Raw genomic sequence first — 21713 nt, 5'->3', positions numbered from 1 at the left:
CAGAGTGGAGTGCAGGACATTGCTGAGAGCAGGCATAGTAAAATGCGATGGGCTGGACATATAGCAAGGCTCACTGACAACTGATGGACTGCAGCTGTTGCCGAGTGGTACGCACAGGAACTGAAACAACCATTCGGCCGACCTCCTAAGAGATGGAAAGATTTTACTGTGAAAAGACATGGCTGCACATGGAGAAGGAAGGCCAGGATACGAGAAGAATGGAAGACTTAATGTGATCGGCGCAATCTATACGAGGGCTGAAGAACTGATTGATCAGGGTGATTGTAGTAGCATCTAAAAGCCCCAATTGGAACGTGGACCCCAGTATGTTAGGCACAGTACAAGCGTGTAGAATGATATGGGGCCAGATTTTTAAAGGTATTTAAGTGCATTAGGAGACTTTCATAAGTGCTAGGTACCTAGCCCCCTTGGCAGCTAAGCACTTATGAAAATCCCACTATGCACCTGTCTGCATCTTTAATTGTCTAAAGACCCTTACAATCTGGCCAATAGTCTCTACACCTAAGCACTTAATCTGTTGTAAAATATGATGCAGCAAGCGGATGTGACCACAGTAGTACAGAAAGAGATGAAGGTATGCAATTGGAAGTTGAGGTTATCTTACTTGGGTTCAAAGATTCTAGAATGCAAGTGAATGGGAGTCCATGCAGCATAGGCTTAATTTTTAATGCCTTAATTTGGTTTTCATGTTAAACTGTAGTATTTCAAAATAAAGTCTGAAAAGGAGAGTAGCTCCTGTCCAGTATATTTAAAACTGTGAAATCAGTTGTGACGATTTGGGGAGTGAGTCTGTAGATTCTGTTCTGGTTGATGCTATGTTTTTCCCTATTGCTGTGTTTTTGAATACCTCAGTGTCCATATTGAATTTACCATGGGCTGTCTGGGCCTGTAGCATGTGCCCACCAAACTAATAAGAATGGCGAGTAGTTACCTTAAACAACTGTAATTTGACTGAGTCATAGAAGGATGTAGTATTCTAAGGAGGCTGGACCTGGGACACTGCACTTCTTTCAGCTTGCCTGTAGAGGGCTGGTGAAGTGTAGCTGTAGGATAAATATGAAATTAAAGAATTAGAGTTAGCTTAAATACACACGTGTGTGTGTCTGTAGAAACTAGTGAGGTGAAATGTTTTCAATGTGTAACTTTCATCTGACGACAGGCTTTTTGGTCAAATTCAGATTCTTGGTGAATAATAGAAATCACAAACATATTTAGGCTGTTTGTATGATGCAGTACCAGGTATAAATCTGGAATGTTTCAATGAGTCATCTTTCAAATTCTTATGTGCTGTTTGTAGCATTTTAGTAGGAAAAGGGGTCTTGGGACCCAGACATAATGTCAGCATCTTGGTGGTCTCTGTTACAGAGGCCCTTGTACTCACCAGCATAATGTTGAGGGCCCCTGTGCTGCTAAGGAGGTTTCTGGCTCTGTAGGTGCCTGGGATCAGAGAATGTGATCAAGTTCTTCATAGAAGGATGTTGTTTTCCTCCTTAGCCTTGGAGCAGCTGTTTGTATCCCATACTTCATTGCATTGCATCTTTGTGCCTTAGGTTGTATCTCAGCACTGTTTCCTGGTTCAGATGTCGTAATCTGGGTCAGACACTTTATTACAAATGGTCAAGTTTTGCTGTGACTAGATCACCTCATTGCCCCAGATCTGTATGAGGATCCAGGTATCTGCCTTGGGTCAGCTGGTAGCATGTATCTAGGACACTGTGAAAAAGCATAGTTCTTGTCCTGGAAGTACTTTCGGACATCACCATTCCATCACAGCATTCTCACTGAAATGGATGTTGGTGAAAAAGTGAGAGCTAAGGTTTGTGGAGCTCATTTTTTACAGATGAGGGAGTTTTGGAAGGCTTTCCTTAGAGACAGAGAAGCTTGATCCGACAGGCATGGTATGGTATTGGGAGGACCAATTCAAGCAGTGAAGCTACCGCACCAGTACTTGCTTTCTACACTGGCATTGCAGTAGTGCAAAAGGAAGCGGTGGTGGAAGCACATAGTGATTAGCCTTGATCGGTACAAGTTCAGTCAGAGTTAGGGTATAACTGCTGTTTCATAGTTGTAAGCACTTTCGTGTGTGGACATAAATATGTAAGTGATTTGAAGGTAAATAATGGCAAGATTTACTTGTATTTGTTTGATCTAATCAATGTTTAGATGGGGTTATAGCTGGTGGTAAATCAGTCAGTCTGTTTCTCCTGTTGGTCTACTGGACTACGCTGTCTCCAACTTGAAAATTTTGAATAGAATTCAGTCTCTCCAAAACGTATGTGCTCTAGTTACTTTTCACATAGCTCTTCCTTATTTTCAGCTTTCACTTTCAGTGTGGTGCAGTTCTGAAAACATCTGGGGCAGATTCATCAGAACAGCACTAGGGCGTTGACCTACCGGAGTTCCATGTGATCAACTGGGACTCGGCTTATAGTAATGGATATTTTTCTTCACCCCATCTTATCAATTTTAGCACAGCAGGTCATTAATGATACTCTACAGAAAACAACAATCACTAATACTGCATTAGTGTGCAATAAAATGATTGTGTGCATTGGTCTTTAGGTATTGTAAAATTTTTATGGGAAAGGAACAGTGTCATTGGCTCATTTTTCAAGGAACAGAAAATACGTACTTTAATGTTTTTTTAATAAATGCCAAAAAAGACAAGGCTTTTATCTACAAACAGGAGGCCATTATCCTATGATAACATTCTGTTCGGGTATTCCTTACCTTTTTATATACGTGATTATATAATTTGTATGAAAAAAATAACAAAAATTTGAGCACAGATTTTTTTGGCACAAGTTAAATTAGTAATTTTGAGAAAAAATATTTTTATCTCTGTTTAATCAGAATAATAGAAATTTAGAGCTGGAAAATACCTGCTAGGTCTAGTCCATTCCTCTGCAAGTGTAGGATTGTTACCCACAACATAGTCTTAAGTATTTTGTCCAGTCCATGTTTAAAGGACTAATGCAACTGAAATTCTGCCACTTTTCTGGCATGCTGAAGTTGAAAGTGACATTACTTGCCATTTAAAAAAAAAAAATCCAATCAGTGTTTAGATGGGGTTATAGATGGAGGTAAATCCGTAAGTCCGTTCCTTCCCACTTTCCTTTGCCTTCTCTCCCTCTCCTATTCTCAACATCTCTCTTCCTTTTCTCTCTGTCCTCTTCCTGCCCTTGAGTTTTTCAGACAAAAGCAACTTGAGCGATAGGATAATATGCCTCAGATCTCATAATCCTATCATGCTCTGCTGTTTGCTTTCCCAATTACTTTTCCTTTTGTCCTCTTCTCCTTTCTCTATTATCCTTCCTACTGTTCCTTCCCTTCTCTTCTATCTTAAATCCAAAATAAGTTTTTATTCAAATTTTTCTGGAGGCATGCACATTTACCAACTTAAATGATCTGAGCTGAAGTAGTAGTTGGTGTACATTTGTGCAGTGTAATGATCATTATTATTGTAGCTGGAGCCTAGTATTGTAGCATCTGCTCTATTTAGGTATGCAGAACACCTTTCTCATAATTCTCTATTTATACACGCTCTTAACTTTCTGAAACATTCACCTTTGGACTGAAGTTTTCCTGTTTGACTTACGTTTAAAGGTCAATTCTTCTGATTACCTTTTGAATAAAATCACTTCAGTCATTTGTGAATCTTGCCAGGGTTGAAAAATACGTACGTCAAATTTAACAGAATTTTAGCCAGGGCTGTCAAGCGATTAATTGCTGTAATTTTTTTTAATTTTGCTATTAAACAATAATAGAATACAATTTATTTAAATATTTTTGGGTGTTTTCTACATTTTTCAAATATATTGATTTCTATTACAACACAGAATACAAAGTGTACAGTGCTCCCTTTATATATTTGATTACAAATATTTGCACTGTAAAAAACAAAAGAAATAGTATTCTTCAATTCACCTCATACAAGTACTATAGTGCAATATCTTTATCATGAAAGTTGAACTTACAAATGTCAAATTATGTACAAAAAAAAACTGCATTCAAAAATAAAACAATGTAAAACTTTAGAGCCTAACAGTCCACTCAGTCCTACAGCCAATCGCTCAGACAAACAAGTTTGGTTACAGTTTGTAAGAGATAATGCTGCCCACTTCTTGTTTATAATGTCACCTGAAAGTGAGAAAAGGTGTTCTCATGGCACTGTTGTAGCTGGGGTTGCAAGATATTTACGTGCCAGATGAGCTAATGATTCATATGTCCCTTCATCTTCAGCCACCATTCCATAGGACATGCATCCATGCTGATGAAAGATTCTGCTCAATAACGATCAAAAGCAGAGTGAACTGATGCATGTTCATTTTCATCATTCGAGTCAGATGCTACCAGCAGAAGGTTGATTTTCTTATTTGGTGGTTCGGGTTCTGTAGTTTCCGGATCAGAATGTTGCGCTTTTAAGACATCTGAAAGCATGCTCCACACCTTGTCCCGCTCAGATTTTGGAAGGCACTTCAGATTCTTAAATCTTGGGTCAAGTGCTGCAGCTATTTTTAGAAATCTCACATTGGTATCTTTGCATTTTGTCAAATCTGCAGTGAAAGTGTTCTTAAAACGATCATGTGCTGGGTCATCATCCAAGACTGCTGTAACATGAAATATATGGCACAATGCGGGTAAAACAGAACAGGAGACATACAATTCTTCCCCAAGGAGTTCTGTCACAAATCCGTACTTGGCTCAGTGGTTTGAGCATTGGCCTGCTAAACCCAGGGTTGTGAGTTCAATCCCTGAAGGGGCCATTTAGGGATCTGGGGCAAAAATTGGGGATTGGTCCTGCTTTGAGCAGGGGGTTGGACTAGATCTCCTGAGGTCCCTTCCAACCCTGATATTCTATGATTCTAATTAACATGCTTTTTTTTTTTTACTGAGCATTATCAGCATGGAAGCATGTCCTCTGGAATGGTGGCTGAAGCATGAAGGGGCATACAAATGTTTAGTATATCTGGCACGTAAACACCTTGCAACGCTGGGTACAAAAGTGCCATGCGAATGCCTGTTCTCACTTTCAGGTGACATTGTAAATAAGAAGCAGGCAGCAGTATCTCCCATAAATGTAAACAAACTTGTTTGTCTTAGCAATTGGCTGAACAAGAAGTAGTATTGAGTGGACTTGTAGGCTCTAAAATTTTACATTGTTTTGTTTTTGAGTGCAGTTATGAAACCAGAACAACATCTACATTTGTAAGTTTCACTTTCAGGATAGAGATTGCACTACAGTACTTGTAGGAGGTGAATTGAAAAAGACTATTTCCTTTGTTTATCATTTTTACAGTGCAAATATTTGTAATAAAAATAATATAAAGTGAGTACTGTACACTTCGTATTCTGTGTTGTAATAGAAATCAATATATTTGAAAATGTAGAAAAGCATCCAAAAATATTTAATAAATTTCACTTGGTATTTGATTGTTTAATAGTGCAATTAATTGCAATTTTTTTAATTGTGATTAATTTTTTGAGTTAATAGCATGAGTTAACTGCAATTAATCTACAGTCCTAATTCTAACACTTACATTAACCTACAGCAAAATGGCTGAAGTTTTAAACTTGGATCATGGAGGGCTTTTGCATTTGCTCATTTTGAGAAATAATTAGTTTTACTGAAGTTCTGAGTGTTTAAAATTATGTACTAAGAAAGCATGTTGTTGCTTATTACATTTTATTAACCCAATTGGCACCCTATTGTGGTAGGAATTGTAGTAAGACCTAACAAGTGACAGTCACTGCCTCAAACAGGCCCTGATATAAGACCCTGATATTGCAATTTAATCCACTTGAGTGGATCTCTGTGCCATACAAGATCTGATTCTGGGACTGGGGATCTATAGTAAGCTCTTGGTCACAGGGATGAGCACTTACTATGTGTTTGTTCAACACTGGGTACAGTGGGGCCCTAATCTGATTGGGGTCTCTGGATGTAAGGCTACACCTTTAGAGATTTAAATAAGCAATATTAAATTTCACTTTAGTGTTTGAGATCAGTTCAGTGGTCCCTCTACATAAACTAGGTTATAGGATTGTCCTTCAAATTAATACAGGGTAAACAAAATAAGATACAAGTAGAGGGAGTGGCTGTGGGTGAAGGAGGTTGAGAATATCAGTGACAGGACCATGCAGTTGCATAGACTAGCTACATGCTCAACTTGCAGGTTTGAGACTTTTATAAAAGATACAAATTAAGAATGTACTTTTCCTTTAGTGCATAAATGAAGAGTTAGACCCTGCCCCTTTATAATGAGCTTAAATGTGCATGGATTCCATTGCTGATTGGGGGTATGTCTACATTGCAATTAAAAACATGCAGCTGTCCCATGCTTGCTCACTCAGGTTTGTGGGGTTTGGGGTAAGAGGCTGTTTTATTGCAGTGTAGAAGTTCAGGCTTGGCCTGCAGCCCAAACTGTGGGACCATCCCACCTCTCGGGGTCTAAAGCCCAAGCTCCAGTCTGAGCCCAAACATCTACACTGCAATTAACTAGCCCCTTTAACCTGAACCCCGCATGCCCGAGTCAGCTGGCATGGACCAGCTGCCGGTTTTTAATTGCATTGTAGACATACCTAGAGGGCTCTGCACAGATTCAGGGGTCTACTTCCACAGAGCTCATTGCAGCATCAGGAGCTAAAAGATGCATTGTGGATGTATGGTAGCTAATTAAAAGTATACTTTTCAAGTCTGGTTTGCAAAACAGCTGCATCTGACTTTCTTTAATATGAGCTTTATTGTAGATTTCATTGGGACCTGAAAATCAAGCTGGCTTGAAGAAAATTAGTTTTAAACTTCTGAATGCTTAAAATCAGCACATTCTGAAACTTTAGATTTGGTGTTTTAGATCAATTCATAGCTAGAACGCGTAAGGGTATTGGGGGCCAAAGGACTCTGAAGTACTCTAGGTTTGCATTAATCCAAAGTAGTGGTTTTCAAGGTTTTTCCTTAATATGACCCTATGTTACAATAAAAAAAGCTTTGGGACTCTCCATTTAATTGTAAAGAAAGGAAGTGCTATTGCACCTCACCCCCTGGGCTTGTTTGTGACCCCCCATTTTGGAGAATCCATGTTGATAATTTCTAGGGCCCTACCAAATTTATGGTCCATTTTGGTAAATTTCATGTTGATATGATTTTTAAAATCTTATATTTCACTATTTCAGATATTTAAATCGGAAATTTCATGATGTAAATGTGGGGGGCCTGATCCAAAAGGGGTTGGGAGGGGTGCAAGGCTATTTTAGGGGGGTCATGGTATTGCCACCCTTACTTCTGCACTGCTGCTGGCGGCAGCACTGTCTTCAGAGCTGGGCAGCTGGAGAGTGCCGGCTGCTGGCCAGGAGCCCAGCTCTGGAGGCAGCGCCATGGCTAGCAGCACTGCAGAAGAGAGGGGGACATGGTGTGGTATTGCCACCCTTATTTCTGCACCGCCGCCAGAGGTGGGTCTGCCCCTACATGGGGGCTCCTGGGGCCAGGTAAGAGGAAGTCCCATCCCTCCACAGCCCAGCCGGGGCTAGCAGCTGGAGCCACAGTAGGAGCCCCTGGCCAAGGTGCCCATAGCCCTGCTCCTCCCAAGCACTTGGGTGTTAAGGGGCCTTGGACTGGCTGTGTGTGTAGCGGGGGAAAGAGGGGGTGACCATACCGCCCTCCCAACCACATCACCCACCCGTAACGCTGTCCCTGCCTCTCCCCAAAAAGTGATGCTCCCCTATTCCATCTCACCCTCTCTTCTAAGCTGCTGGTGGCATTGCTGCCTTCAGAGCTGGATGTCTGGCCTGCAGCCACTGCTCTGAAGTCAGCACAGAAATAAGGGTGGCAATACCATGACCCCCCTACAATAGCCAAATGTCACGGGAGAGACCAGATTTAATGGTCCATGATGCGTTTTTCACAGCTGTGAATTTGGTAAGGCCCTAATCATTTCCCTTTGGCATTTTAAATCTTGCTGATTTTAAACTTTTTTTGATCCTCCCAGGACTTGCTGATTTTAAACTTCAAAACTACTAAACTGAATTTCTTCAAACTTGGCTTCATTTATACTTCTTGATATAATGTTCAAAAGGTACCACCAGCCTTAAAGAATTTGATTTGGTTGTAGTTTCAAAGGCATTCATGTTTAAAAGCAATAAATGTATCCTGAATCCTTGCCCAAATGCTGCCTTTTAACCTTCTGTCCTGTTTGGACTCTGAGCCCCTTAGTCTCTCTTCGTATTAATTGTTTTTTTAAGTTTATAGTTTAAAGCAATCTGGCTCAAAGTGGCTTAAGAAATTTAAACTAAAGCTTTAGATCAGTTTGAGATGATTAATATGATCAAAGCCTTTGATCAATTTCAAGGGTAAAAAGAATTCCAAAAATACAATTTTGAAGGACAACAAGGGCTGGAGAGCCAGCTGGGGAGAGGAGGTAGAATTTATGCTGAAGGTAAGGATTTTTTTATTATTATTATTTGTGCACTTATAAGAATGTACACATGGCTAGGAATGGAAGTACCAATTTAACTTGAAGTACAGATACTATTTGCCAATTGGTGAGCAAACACTTCAGCCAGATATGCCTTGAAGAGATACCTTAACCCAGTGGTTGCCACATGCTTTCTGATGCAGTTCACATACCACCAGTAATACACATATTACATTTTGAGAACCACTGACTAGGCCTTTCTAGTAGATTTACAGTGGCCCTGGCCCATCTGCTGGCTTCCTGAATCTGTAGGACTCCTGCTGCATGAACACATTTAGACTGTTACTGTATGTCTGAGGAGTTTTTCAGACTATTTGCTGGAGGGTCTTTCACTTGAGTAGCTCTTCATTATCAGAACCATTGTTATTTTTGCTCTATTACGGGGTGGCTAAACTGTGGCTCGCAAGCCACATGCAGCTCTTTTACCCTTAAAGTGTGGTTCGCAGAGCCCCTCTTCCCCCCTTCTCCACCTACCAGACTGGGGGCGGGAGTGGGGACCTCATGACCTCTGCCTTGCAGCAGCGTGGTGCAGTAGGGGCTTCTGCCCAGCAGGGAAGGGAGTCTCGGGGCTTCTGTCCACCGGGGCGCACCTGCTAGGGCTCGGGGCTGAAGTGCTGATCCCTGTCAGGTGCCTTCCGTGGAGCTCCCCAACCTCCGGCTCCCAGCAGGCGTGCCCCGGCTCTCAAACTTCTGAAGATTGTCATATGTGGCTCAAAGGGCCAGTAAGTTTGGCCACCCCTGCTCTATAAGGATATGTCTTGACAGGCAAAAGGGCTGTGTTTTTGAACTATTAACTTAATATTAAAAATCCCATTAACATGCAGGTTAACATGTTTGAAGTTGTTAGCTGTCCTTGCTGGGGTATAGGCTTTTCCTTGTGCTCCAGTATGGCCAGATAATATAATTTCAAACATTTCCCTGCATCTTAATGGGGTTTTTAAGTCGTGTTAAGCTAAGTTGACTGAGTTAACACAAGCTAAAAAGCACACGCTTGACCCTGTCAAGACAGGGCTTATAATGCTCATTATAGCTCCTTCTCTCACCCCTTTTCGGTTTCTTATTCCAGTTCTCTGGATCTGTCCTGGCCTTGCTGTTTTCTCTAACAGCCATTTGTGTTTTCTTGCTTGCTTTTCCTCCTTGCAGTTTCCCCAAGGCTGGTTCTCCGTTTTCTTCATCCTCAGTCTTTTACAGTCTGTGCTTGTTCCTGCTAGGCTGAACCATGTCCCTGAGGTTGCTAGCCCTTGCAGCCCTGGACTGCTTATCCAACCTGTGACCCAAGAACCTCTTAATGCCAACTGGGGGTTGGCAAGGGGGTACAGAAATATCCTGATTCTGGGATGTTTCGTCTGGTTCACCAAATAATGTCATGTGAGGTCTCAGATGAAAGGTGATGTCACACTGGTTATTAATATAATTGTGAAATGTATGTACAGACACTGTAAGGAGTTGAGTGTATATGTACTGAAAATATGTTCTTAGAGTCTGGATCGAGGGTATTAGTCACCAGCAGAGGTTAAAAATAGATTTTCTGTCAGACAAGAGAAGTGTATTCATCTATCTCTCTGTTCGGTTGTAAATTAAGCAATGTGAGCTAGTACAATGGTTGCTCATGTTACAAATGTTAACAAAGAGATGTGAAGTCCATAGGAAAGGAGCACACTGCAAAAAATAAGCTATGCCGGGGTTATCCTGTCTGTGAGCAAAGTCAATGAACTTTGGGGATATTTTAAGGCACCCCTTCATCTTGCATCGAGGAATTAGCGCGTTTACACTTGTGAAAATGGGTCTCAGCTACTCTTGGTTGAATATGCTGAAGAGGACTTGGGCTGAGATATACTACTTTAGACTGAGGTTATCCTGTTAATTTTGTCTCTAGAAAGAGTATTATAGAGTATTATTTTGTTTTATATTTTTTATATATAATAGAACCATTTGTTTCTAGTATCCTAACTCACTATCTACTGAATCTCTCTAGTAGTTGATGATAAACTTATTCTTATTTTCACTATAGGTAGATCTCAGTGCTGTGTGTTAAGCAGAGTGTTGAGTGAGAGCTGACTCTTACAAGCTGATGTGTGCTGTTTCTCTGGGAATAGCAGGCTTGGTAACGCCATAAGTGTTTAGTGGATGAGAGACTGGGCGCTGCAGGGAAAGCTCTGAGCATCTGGGGGTAGGTGTGTGCCTGTCATTACCTGTGCAGAGAGAGTGAGGTCTGTGGAGGCCTGAAAGGCAGTGCTAGTGTTGCCAGAGGCAGTTGGTTTCAGGGTGCTGATCTACAGCAGGCCCAGATAAGGCTGTTTAATGCTAAGGGGATTGGCACCTTCTCACTATTCCCCAGAATCCCTTCTTTAACTCACAGTAGTCACATTCACTGGTTACGTAGTCCCATCTGGGCCTGGCCTTGGAATTGCGAACACTCAGCCTTTGCATAAGTTGAGCGGGGAAGGAAACAGTCCTCACCTATCATCTTCTGGCTAAACAAGACCCCTGGGTGTATACAGCAGTCTTCCAGGTGTACATCAACTCCTCTAGATATTTTGCCTAGTTTTACAACAGGCTATGTAAAAAGCACTAGCAAAGTCAGTACAAATGAAAATTTCATACAGACAGTGATGTGTTTATACTGTCCTAGAGACTATATTTAGGCTGACCAGATAGCAAATGTGAAAAATCAGGATGAGGTGGGGGGTAATAGGAGCCTATATAAGAAAAAGCCCCAAATATCGGGACTGTCCCTATAAAATCGGGACATCTGGTCACCCTAACTGTATTAGCAGTTCTCAAACTGTGTGTGAGTTTGTTTTAATGGGGTCTCTAGGGCCAGTGTTAGACTCGCTGGGGCCCAGGGCAGAAAGCTGAAGCCCAAGTTGTTAAATGATGTGATACTTGGGGTATACCAGACAAATAAGATCCCTGAAAGGGATATGGTGGTCTGGAAAGGTTGAGAACTACTGTCCTAGAGATCCTTATAAGGAGATCCCCACCCTAGCTGACCTGTGGCTCTTGACTGTTTGAGGCAGAAGTTAATAATCAGAAACATTGTAAAATGTGAATTTTACGATACTGATGATTTCCCTATACTGTTCCCAGAGAGTAGTTATCAGTGGTTCACAGTCGTGCTGGAAGGGCATAATGAGTGGGGACCCGCAGGGATCAGTTCTGGGTCCAGTTCTGTTCAATATCTTCATCAATGATTTAGATAATGGCATACAGAGTGCTCTTATAAAGTTTGCGGACAACACCAAACTGGGAGGGGTTGCAAGCGCTTTGGAGAATAGGATTAAAATTCAAAATGATCTGGACAAACTGGAGAAATGGTTTGAAGTAAATAGGATGAAATTCAATAAGGACAAATGCAAAGTACTCCATTTAGGAAGGAACAATCAGTTGCACATATACAAAATGGGAAATGACTACCTAGGAAGGAGTACTGCAGAAAGGGATCTAGGGGTCATAGTGGACCACAAGCTAAATATGAGTCAACAGTGTAACGCTGTTGCAAAAAAAGCAAATATCTTTCTGGGATGTATTAGCAGGAGTATTGTAAGCAAGACACGAGAAGTAATTCTTCCGCTCAACTCCATGCTGATTAGGCCTCAACTGGAGTATTGTGTCCAGTTCTGGATGCCACATTTCAGAAAGGATGTGGACATATTGGAGAGAGTCCAGAGAAGAGCAACAAAAATGATTAAAGGTCTAGAAAACATGGCCTATGAGGGAAGATTGAAAAAATTGGGTTTGTTTAGTCTGGAAAAGAGAAGACTGAGAGGGGACATAACAGTTTTCAAGTATGTAAAAGGTTGTTACAAGGAGGAGGAAGAAAAATTGTTTTTCTTAACCTCTGAGGATAGGACAAGAAGCAATGGGCTTAAATTGCAGCAAGGGTGGTTTAGGTTGGACATTAGGAAAAACTTCCTAACTGTCAGGGTGGTTAAGATCTGGAATAAATTGCCTAGAGAGGTTGTGGTTCCATCAGTGGAGATTTTTAAGAGCAGGTTAGACAAACACCTGTCAGGAATGGTCTAGACTCTAGATAATACTTAGTCCTGCCATGAGTGCAGGGGACTGGACTAGATGACCTCTCAAGGTCCCTTCCAGTTCTGTGATTCTATATTAATACACTTTTTAGTCAATATTTGTTAGTCTTTCATTGTTATTACTGACTCTAATATAGCTGCAACAAGGTGGATATGAGATCTTTTATTGGACCATTAGAGCTACAACAATGGAACATAATGAAATTTGCTGTATGAAAGGGAAACTCCACAACCTGACGCAAAACTTAACAGTGACATCTATTTCCAGTGCAAATGCAAGAAACAAACATCATCCCAGAGGTCTCACCATTTATAACCCTCTGACCACGCCGTACAGCGCCCATCCTGGGACCAACATGGCTATAACAACACTGCATATAAGAATGAAAGATATCTAATGTAGCTAACAGTTACTTATTTCCTCTGAGCATGGGCTGGTAGGTATTCTTTCACATTTCTTACTAGGACTTGGGTTTGTACCCAGTGTGGATAGCGCAATACTGGTGGAAGAGCAGTATTATTCAGTTGTGAGCTATTGTACAGTGGATGCTTCATTGCACTAGCAGTATTTAGGTCATATTTTTTGAGTCACATCAGTAGAAAGAGCATTGTATATTTAACTAAATTCTGTCCTATATTAAAGGTTATTCTTGAGAACATTTTAAAAGGTTTTCATTTCTTTTTGCAGTCTATGATATTGACAATGTAAAATGCCAGAACTGTCATGCACGTTTTGTGTGAAGTCTGTCTTACTCCAGTAAAATGTGAAAAAAAAAATTGCTTTAAAATACTAGTGGTATTTTCACCTCCTAGCTTATGCAGAAGAAAATTTCAGGAAATGCTGCCAAGGTTGTAATAGTTGCAGCCATGTCATAAATTCATAGATATTAAGGTCAGAAGGGACCATCATGATCATCTAGCCTGACCTCCTGTACAATGCAGGCCAGAGAATCTCACCCACCCACTCCTGCAATAAACCTCTCACCTATGTCTGAGCTATTGAAGTCCTCAAATCATGGTTTAAAGACCTCAAGGTGCAGAGAATCTTCCAGCAAGTGACCCGTGCCCCATGCTACAGAGGAAGGTGAAAAACCCGCAGAGCCTCTTCCCATCTGCCCTGGAGGAAAATTCCTTCCCAACCCCAAATATGGCAATCAGTTGAACCCTGAGCATGTGGGCAAGATTCACCAGCCAGATACCCAGGAAAGAATTCTCTATAGTAACTCAGATCCCACCTCATCTAACATCCCATCACAGGCTATTGGGCCTATTTACCATGAATAGTTAAAGATCAGTTAATTGCCAGAATCATGTTATCTCATCATACCATCTCCTCCACAAACTTATTCAGTTTAATCTTAAAGCCAGATAGGTCTTTTGCCCCCACTGCTTCCCTTGGAAGGCTATTCCAGAACTTCACTCCTCTGATGGTTAGAAAGCTTCGTCTAATTTCAAGTCTAAACTTCCCAATGGCCAGTTTATATCCATTTGTTCTTGTGTCCACATTGGTACTGAGCTTAAATAATTCCTCTCCCTCCCTGGTATTTATCCCTCTGATATATTTATAGAGAGAAATCATATTTCCCCTCAGCCTTCTTTTGGTTAGGCTAAACAAGCCAAGCTCCTTGAGTTTCTTTTCATAAGACAGGTTTTCCATTCCTCGGATCATCCTAGTAGCCCTTCTCTGTACCTGTTCCTGTTTGAATTCATCCTTCGTAAACATGGGAGCCCAGAACTGCACACAGTATTCCAGATGAGGTCTCACCAGTGCCTTGTATAATGGTACTAACATCTCCTTATCTCTACTGGAAATACCTTGCCTGATGCATCCCAAGACTGCATTAGCTTTTTTCATGGCCATATCACATTGGCGGCTCATAATGCTCCAAGGTCCTTCTCCTCCTCCGTTACTTCTAATTGATGTGTCCCCAGCTTATAACTAAAATTCTTGTTGTGAATCCCTAAACGCATGACTTTACACTTCTCACTATTAAATTTCATCCTATTACTGTTACTCCAGTTTACAAGGTCATCCAGATTCTCCTGTATGATATCCCGGTCCTTCTCTAAATTGGCAATACCTCCCAGCTTTGTATCATCTGCAAATTTTATTAGCACACTCCCACTTTTTGTGCCGAGGTCAGTAATAAAAAGATAGAATAAGATTGGTCCCAAAACCGATCCCTGAAGAATTCCACTGGTAACCTCCCTCCAGCCTAGTTGAAGGCATGTTAACATAGGTACTTTGTACCTGGGCCATAGGCTCAGTGCTCAAGTAAGTAAATTTTGGGGACTTAAGCTATTTTTTGGGTGGATATGGGTGTATAGTAGGACAGAACCATCAACAACATAATTATAGTTGCTAGACTGAATAGCCCACTAAAGCAAACTGTAACAGGCAAGGAAATAAACAATTAATTTATTCAACACTCCACTCCTCAGTTGTCTTTCTGAGCCTCTACTACCCATAGTCCACATCCACCCTCATCTTAACAACAAAGCAGACCTAAAAAATCACTTTATTTGTTGGTGATATGTTCATATGTTTTGGATACTCATATATGATTGGTTTGTTTTTCACAATTACATGGTCCATAGTTCTCTCCATGATTGTATGGGTGTGTGTAAGTGAAGCTTGATATTAAACCAGTGGCTCCCTTCTGATGAACAAGATCTTTGTTAATGGGAACAGCTGCCTTTTTTCAAGAGCTTGGAAGCTCTGGATCTCTGACAAGTTGAACTTCAACTCTCTCTGTCTCCTATCCTTCATGAACCTTTATTTCTAGCATGGGCTGGGATGGGGGTGAAGGTGGTCAGGGAGACGGGGGATTGTATGTCTTCACTGCAAAAAAATAGCTGTGTTTTTAACAATGACATACATCTATATATATATAAAATCCTAGCGGAGACAAGGTACAGGTAGTTGTGTTTTTTTTTTGTTTGTTTTTTAAACCTTGATGTAGCTAGTTGAGGTCTATCCAAGTGGTGGTGCAGTATTGATCTCGATTAGCTACATTTCTGTAATTTTGGATGGCAGTAGACACTTCTCTGACCTCAGGGCAACCCCCTCACCATATTTGAAGTCTCTGCTCCAAAATATGGAAGCTGAGTATAGCATCTCAAGGAAACTATTGTAAGAATTTTTAATATTAGAAAAGCAATGTATTTTTCAGTAACCTTGTCCTCAGGTTGAACCATTTTTGCTGAAACATTCAAAAATATTTGAGGGAGACACCTAAATGGTTAAAATTTGGTAAAGTTACAAGCAACTTAAAAGTTGGCCGTACAATTGAAAATGTTGGACCACATTACTCCAGGCATCTCTGCCCGCTGCACCTATAATATGTACACACGCACAAATTAGAATGTTTTGTTTAAAATTTTTAAATCTGGCTCCAAGCTAAAGCAGGGATATCTTTTAGCTCCCTCATTTTCGGTAGCACTGGAGGGAAGAAGGAGCTACATTTTCCCCCTTTTGTATGTTTATGAAATATAGTTGGACATCCTGGAGTTCTTAAGATGCAAATACTTCTGCATAACTTTCGATGTATTCATTTTGCAGTAGTTCATCCAGATGGGCATCATCACTCCCAAAATCAAAGCATGAGTATTCTTACAAATATACACTGATCTTTTAAAATAGAGAGATGGTTGAGAGGGACAAAAGTCTATGCAAAACAAATTGTATAATATAGTTTGGGCTTAGTTTAGCCTGTGTAACCAAGAGCTCAGTGGTGGTGGAAAGTTTACCTGGAAGCGGGTTATGGTGTCACAGGTCACCAAAAAAACTCCATTCCTCTGGATGACTTATAGGTGGCTAGCTCAGTCCACAGTCAGATGGTTCTGGCCATAGAGAGGAGCCCCGCAGACTTCCCTAGTCATCTTTCATGTGGAGCTCTGGACATAATTTAAAACCATCCTGCCCAGCAGAACTTTTGGGGAGGAGCTGTGGTGAATAGTACTCTGTACAATAGCCGTATGGCATGGAGATGTGCTAATTGCACACAGCTACACGAACAGAGGTGATTCAAGCTCATTTTGGTATGTTTTTCTTTGAGTAAACTTCTACCTACAGCATAATATCTTGCATACTTGTGAAACATTTCTGTCATCCCTCCATTTTGTTCCTTAACGATTTTACTTGGATTTTAATAAGAGTTAACTTTGCAACTGTGTCTTTGTTTTCTATTGCAAAGTGGTATGTGCCAGGAGGAAGTGTTTTATATATATTTTTTAATAGAACAATCCAAGTTCAAAGTGTGTGTGTTGTAAAAATGTTTTCCATACGGTTATCTGGAAATATGTTGTAGATTAACTATTTCCCTATTAAAGGAACATGAGTACTTGTGGCACCTTAGAGACTAACAAATGTATTAGAGCATAAGCTTTCGTGGGCTATAGCCCACTTCATCAGATGCATAGAATGGAACATATAGTAAGAAGATATATACAGAGAAAGTGGAAGTTGCCATACAAACTATAAGAGGCTAATTAATTAAGATGAGCTATTATCAGCAGGAGGAAAAAAAACTTTTGTAGTGATCATCAAGATGGCCTATTCAAACAGTTGACAGTAAGGTGTGAGGATACTTAACATGGGGAAATAGATTCAGTATGTGTAATGACCCAGCCACTCCCAGTCTCTATTCAAACCCAAATTAATGATATCTACTTTGCATATTAATTCAAGCTCAGCAGTTTCTCATTGGAGTCTGTTTTTGAAGCTTCTCTGTTGCAAAATTGCCACCCTTAAATCTTTTACTGAGTGGCCAGAGAGGTTGAAGTATTCTCCTGCTGGTTTTTGAATGTTATGATTCCTGATATCAGATTTGTGTCCATTTATTCTTTTGCATAGAGACTGTCCGGTTTGGCCAATGTACATGGCAGAGGGGCATTGCTGGCACATGATGGCATGGCTAATGTGATTAGGTCCTATGATGGTGTCACTTGAATAAATATGTGGACAGAGTTGGCATCGGGCTTTGTTGCAAGGATAGGTTCCTGGATTAGAGTTTTTGTTATGTGGTGTGAGGTTGCTGGAGGGTATTTGCTTCAGGTTGGGGGGCTGTCTGTAAGTGAGGACTGGTCTGTCTCCCAAGATCTGTGAGAGTGAGGGATCATTTTTCAGGATAGGTTGTAGATCTTTGATGATGTGCTGGAGAGGTGTTAGTTGGGGGCTGAAGGTGACAGCTAGTGGTGTTCTGTTATTTTTTTTGTTTGGCCTGTCCTGTAGTACATGACTTCTGGGTACTCTTCTGGCTCTGTCAGTCTGTTTTTTCACTTCAGCAGGTTGGTTATTGTAGTTTTAAGAATGCTTGATAGAGATCTTATAGAGATCTTGTCTCTGTCTGAGGGATTGGAGCAAATGCGGTTGTATCTTAAAGCTTGGCTGTAGACAATGGATCATGTGGTGTGTCCTGGATGGAAGCTGGAGGCATGTAGGTAAGTATAGTGGTCACTAGATTTCAGTATAGGATGGTGTTTATGTGACCATCGCTTATTAGCACAGTAGTGTCCAGGAAATGGACCGCGTGTGGAATGGTCTAGGCTGAGGTTGATGGTGGGATGGAATTGTTGAAATCATGGTGCAATTCCTCAAGGGCTTTTTTTCCATGGGTCCAGATGATGAAAATGTCATCAATGTAGTGCAAGTAAAGTAGGGGCGTTAGGGAACGAGAGGTAAGGAAGCGTTGTTCTCAGTCAGCTATAAAAATGTTGGTATACTGTGGGGCCATGTGGGTACCCATAGCAGTGCCCTGTTAAACTGTAGAATTAGAGACTCAGGCAGATTTGTAACTATTCATATAAGGACTTTGATAATGCAGCATAAAGTTTACTTGCCTTAAGCAATTGTTCAGATACGTGTTTACAGTACATTGAATTCTGGACAAACTTCTTTAAGAAAGAGGGTTTACAACAGCATTTGAAATGAATATATAACTTTATTTATTTTTATTTTAGGATGTGAAACATGTTGCGGACTCATAAAATGAGTGGCTGAAAGGGAAAGGAAAATAGTGCCATTATTTACTAGAATAACAACATGGGAAATACAACCACCAAATTCCGCAAAGCACTTATAAATGGAGACGAAAATCTGGCCTGCCAAATATATGAGAGCAACCCTCAACTAAAAGAATCTCTCGATCCAAATACTTCTTATGGGGAACTCTATCAGCACAATACTCCATTACATTATGCTGCTAGGCATGGAATGAACCGAATACTAGGGTGAGTATTACTATGTGATTTGTTAACATATTTAATAGTTGCTCTAGGAATGGAAGAAGTTTAGATAGATTTATAAATCTTACTTTGTGGGTATGTCATTGGTGAACATTTTAATTTGTATTTATTTTGTGTATAAATTTTAACATGTCCAGATTATAATAAAATATGCAAAATAATCTGTTGTGACAAATTTATATAATAAAGAATGTGTGTGTTTTTTAAACTTGGGAAATGTTTAGTTTTAATTGATTTTTAATGTTTTGTTTTTTTCTTACATTCATTTCAGGCATAAAAGTCTGTTAGAATAAAAACAGCTTGCTTCCTGAGGTGTCTTATTACAATTTTATTTTATTTTATTTTTAAGACTTTTCTGCACACTTAAAAATTTATTTTTTTAGTAGCCCTTTGTAACTCTGAACCCAATGTACATCTTTATCTAAAATTTTCTGTTTTTTCTGATCATTCATATGTGCTTTAAACATGCCTTCTGAAGTTGATTTTTTCACTTTATGGTTATCAATTACTCTTTATGCCAAAGATGTGTAGGAAGTGTGGCAAGAGCTTTTGTGATTCAGACTATAGTTGAATTTTTGATATATAGGCCTTTTCATAGAAAGTGTATTAGTGTTTGTTGTCTAACTCCTCCTGTGTCCGCTTACACAGTATTTTCTCTTTTTTGTTATTGATTAACAAATCAGGCTTCAAAATTTTTTGTGTAAGATGTTTCTTTGGTTTGGAAAACTGATCTGTGCGCTACAGTACTTGGACTGATATCCATGTCTGATTGGACGAGATTCTTTTTCAGAACATCTTTGTATCACTTTTTCTGTCAGTCTCTTGATTTTTTACCTACTAAAATTCCCTATACAATATTTTCTTTGGGAGCTCAGTTAAGATGTTATGAACGTTGCTTAAATGCTGGTTGTGGAACCTCTTTCCAGACCCTCATACGAACAAGATGATCTAAAAAATTTAATGCTATATTTGTATGTTCTGCAAGGAACATCAGCTAGTTTTACAGAGGATAGGGCAAATGCATGCACATGTTCTTATAAAGTTCAGACAGTTTGAATTTTTGCATTTTGTGTAATGAGAAACACAGTATCCTACAATTAGTTCTGGGGGAATTCTGTGTCACTGTGCAATGCAGAATTTGCACAGAATTAATATTCTGCGCAGAAGTTCATTGTAATAAGGAATTGCGAGATCATAAGTACACTGCAGTTCATATTTAAAAGAAAAGTATTTTATGGGTAACATCAAAACTATGAATTATAAGAGTATACTAAGACTTGTTGGAGCAGTAAAATCCACTCCAGCAACACTGAATAAAGTGTCACTGGCACCGTGAAAAGCATTCAACACCTTTTATGAGCACTCAATTTACTAAAAATTAAAGTTAATATTAAAAACATTGTTCTAGTTATGCTGTCAAACTTTTGATTATCGAAACCCTGGTTCTGGATAAGTTGAAGGTCAGACAAGTTTTAAGTGAATTGTTGATCCTGGGAAGTTTACTACTAAATTGTTTGGTGCACTAGTGCCTTAAAACTTACACTCCCAACTCTGGAGCTCTTGATGGTTCTGAAGTTCTATCTACTTAACTATAGCTTAATGTTGCAGAGTTTGAATGTTTTTATTTTATTTATTTTTTTTTATTGTGGTAGCATGTAGGCGCCCCAGTCATGGATAAGGGGTCCTGTACAAAGACCTAACAAAAAGACAGTCCCAGCCTCAAAGAGCTTACAATCTGTCTTTTAAGATGGAGCCGATCCTGCCACCAATTAGTTTGAGCCCTTTAAATAGCTGAAGGCTTCATCCAACCCACCCCCCCACCCCCCCAGTACTTTAGATAATTTGGGGTTATTCTCCAGATACAATTGTCCTCCTGATATATCCTGTTTTAATTCAGATAATCATGTGTTTCTTAAATAAGAGCTTTTAAAATTCATTTGTACACCCTTTTTTATGTCAAACAGACAAAATCTAGACCAACAAATAAGACAAGGTGTTTGAAATGCCTGTGCATGTCTACACTAGGACTTACACCAATGCTAGCACCAGTGGTGCAGGACCTGTTCTACACCAAAAGTGAGAATTTTACAAAAAAATGAGTTTAGGTACTACCAAATTGAACTGTACTCTGTTGAGCTGCCCAGCATGGGGGAAATTTATGGACTTCAATGGATAATGCTCCTATGAACAAAGGCAAAAGGTTACTTTTTTTTTAGGTAGAGGGACTACTAAAGGTTCTACTTATGCCCTGATGAGCTGACGACCTTGGCCACTAACTGGCAGGTAGCCCTTGGATTCAAATCTCAGTTTATCTGAAATCCCCTGCAACAGTCAAAAGACATAACCTTGTTTTGGATAATCAGTGATTTTGGATAAATGAGGTTTGATGAAATGAGGTGCTGCCTATTTTAAGCTGCTACTGTTTGTTAATTTTACAGGTCCTGCACCACTGGTGCTAGTATTGGTGTAAGTCCTAGTGTAGACAGGCACAGGCATTTCAAACACCTTGTCTTCTATGCCTGCTCTGAGCATAATTAGACAACATAGGTTACATACACTATAGTTGTGCTTCCAATTGTGGATGGCTGGTGCAAGCCTCCACTGGTGCAGCAATATCCACACTGCTATACTTCGTATGCTAGCTCAAGCCCCAGTAGTAGAAGTCTGTCTATTCAGGATGGGAGTCTCATTCCCAGCTGCAGTGTAGACATACCCAAAGTGTTTTAAAATGCCAGTGGCCATTTTCAGCAGAAGCATTCCCATGATTGTTAATACCAGAGCAACAGGAGGAGAATACCCAACAAACCTGAGTGTAGACAAATTTTGCCAAATCAGTCAGCCTTGGAGAAATTAGCTAGTAGTCCTTTAACTGTGAGTCTCTCTTACAGGTTTTAAAGTTTCCACTCAGGGACAGGAGACTTCAGAATTGGCAGAGCAG

At 40.1% G+C, this 21713-nt stretch overlaps 1 protein-coding gene across 4 annotated transcripts in view; it reads left to right on the top strand.

Moving 5' to 3' along the window:
• Nucleotides 1–21713, top strand: part of ANKIB1 (ankyrin repeat and IBR domain containing 1) — a 159389-nt gene that overhangs the window by 17765 nt on the left and 119911 nt on the right. For 3 of the 4 annotated variants that reach the window (XM_084621477.1, XM_084621478.1, XM_084621476.1), the window contains exon 2: nt 18491–18760. In XM_084621477.1, the coding sequence (XP_084477603.1) occupies nt 18573–18760 (188 nt within the window). In that variant the 5' untranslated portion in view covers nt 18491–18572. Of the gene's footprint in view, nt 1–18490; nt 18761–21713 lie in introns of those variants that run through there. The other variant, XM_084621479.1, reaches the window with a different exon arrangement.

This window comes from Lepidochelys olivacea (genome assembly GCF_965140295.1).
Source record: "Lepidochelys olivacea isolate rLepOli2 genome assembly, chromosome: 2".
NCBI classification, from domain to species: domain Eukaryota; kingdom Metazoa; phylum Chordata; order Testudines; family Cheloniidae; genus Lepidochelys; species Lepidochelys olivacea.
This window is presented reverse-complemented; position numbering and strand designations above follow the sequence as displayed.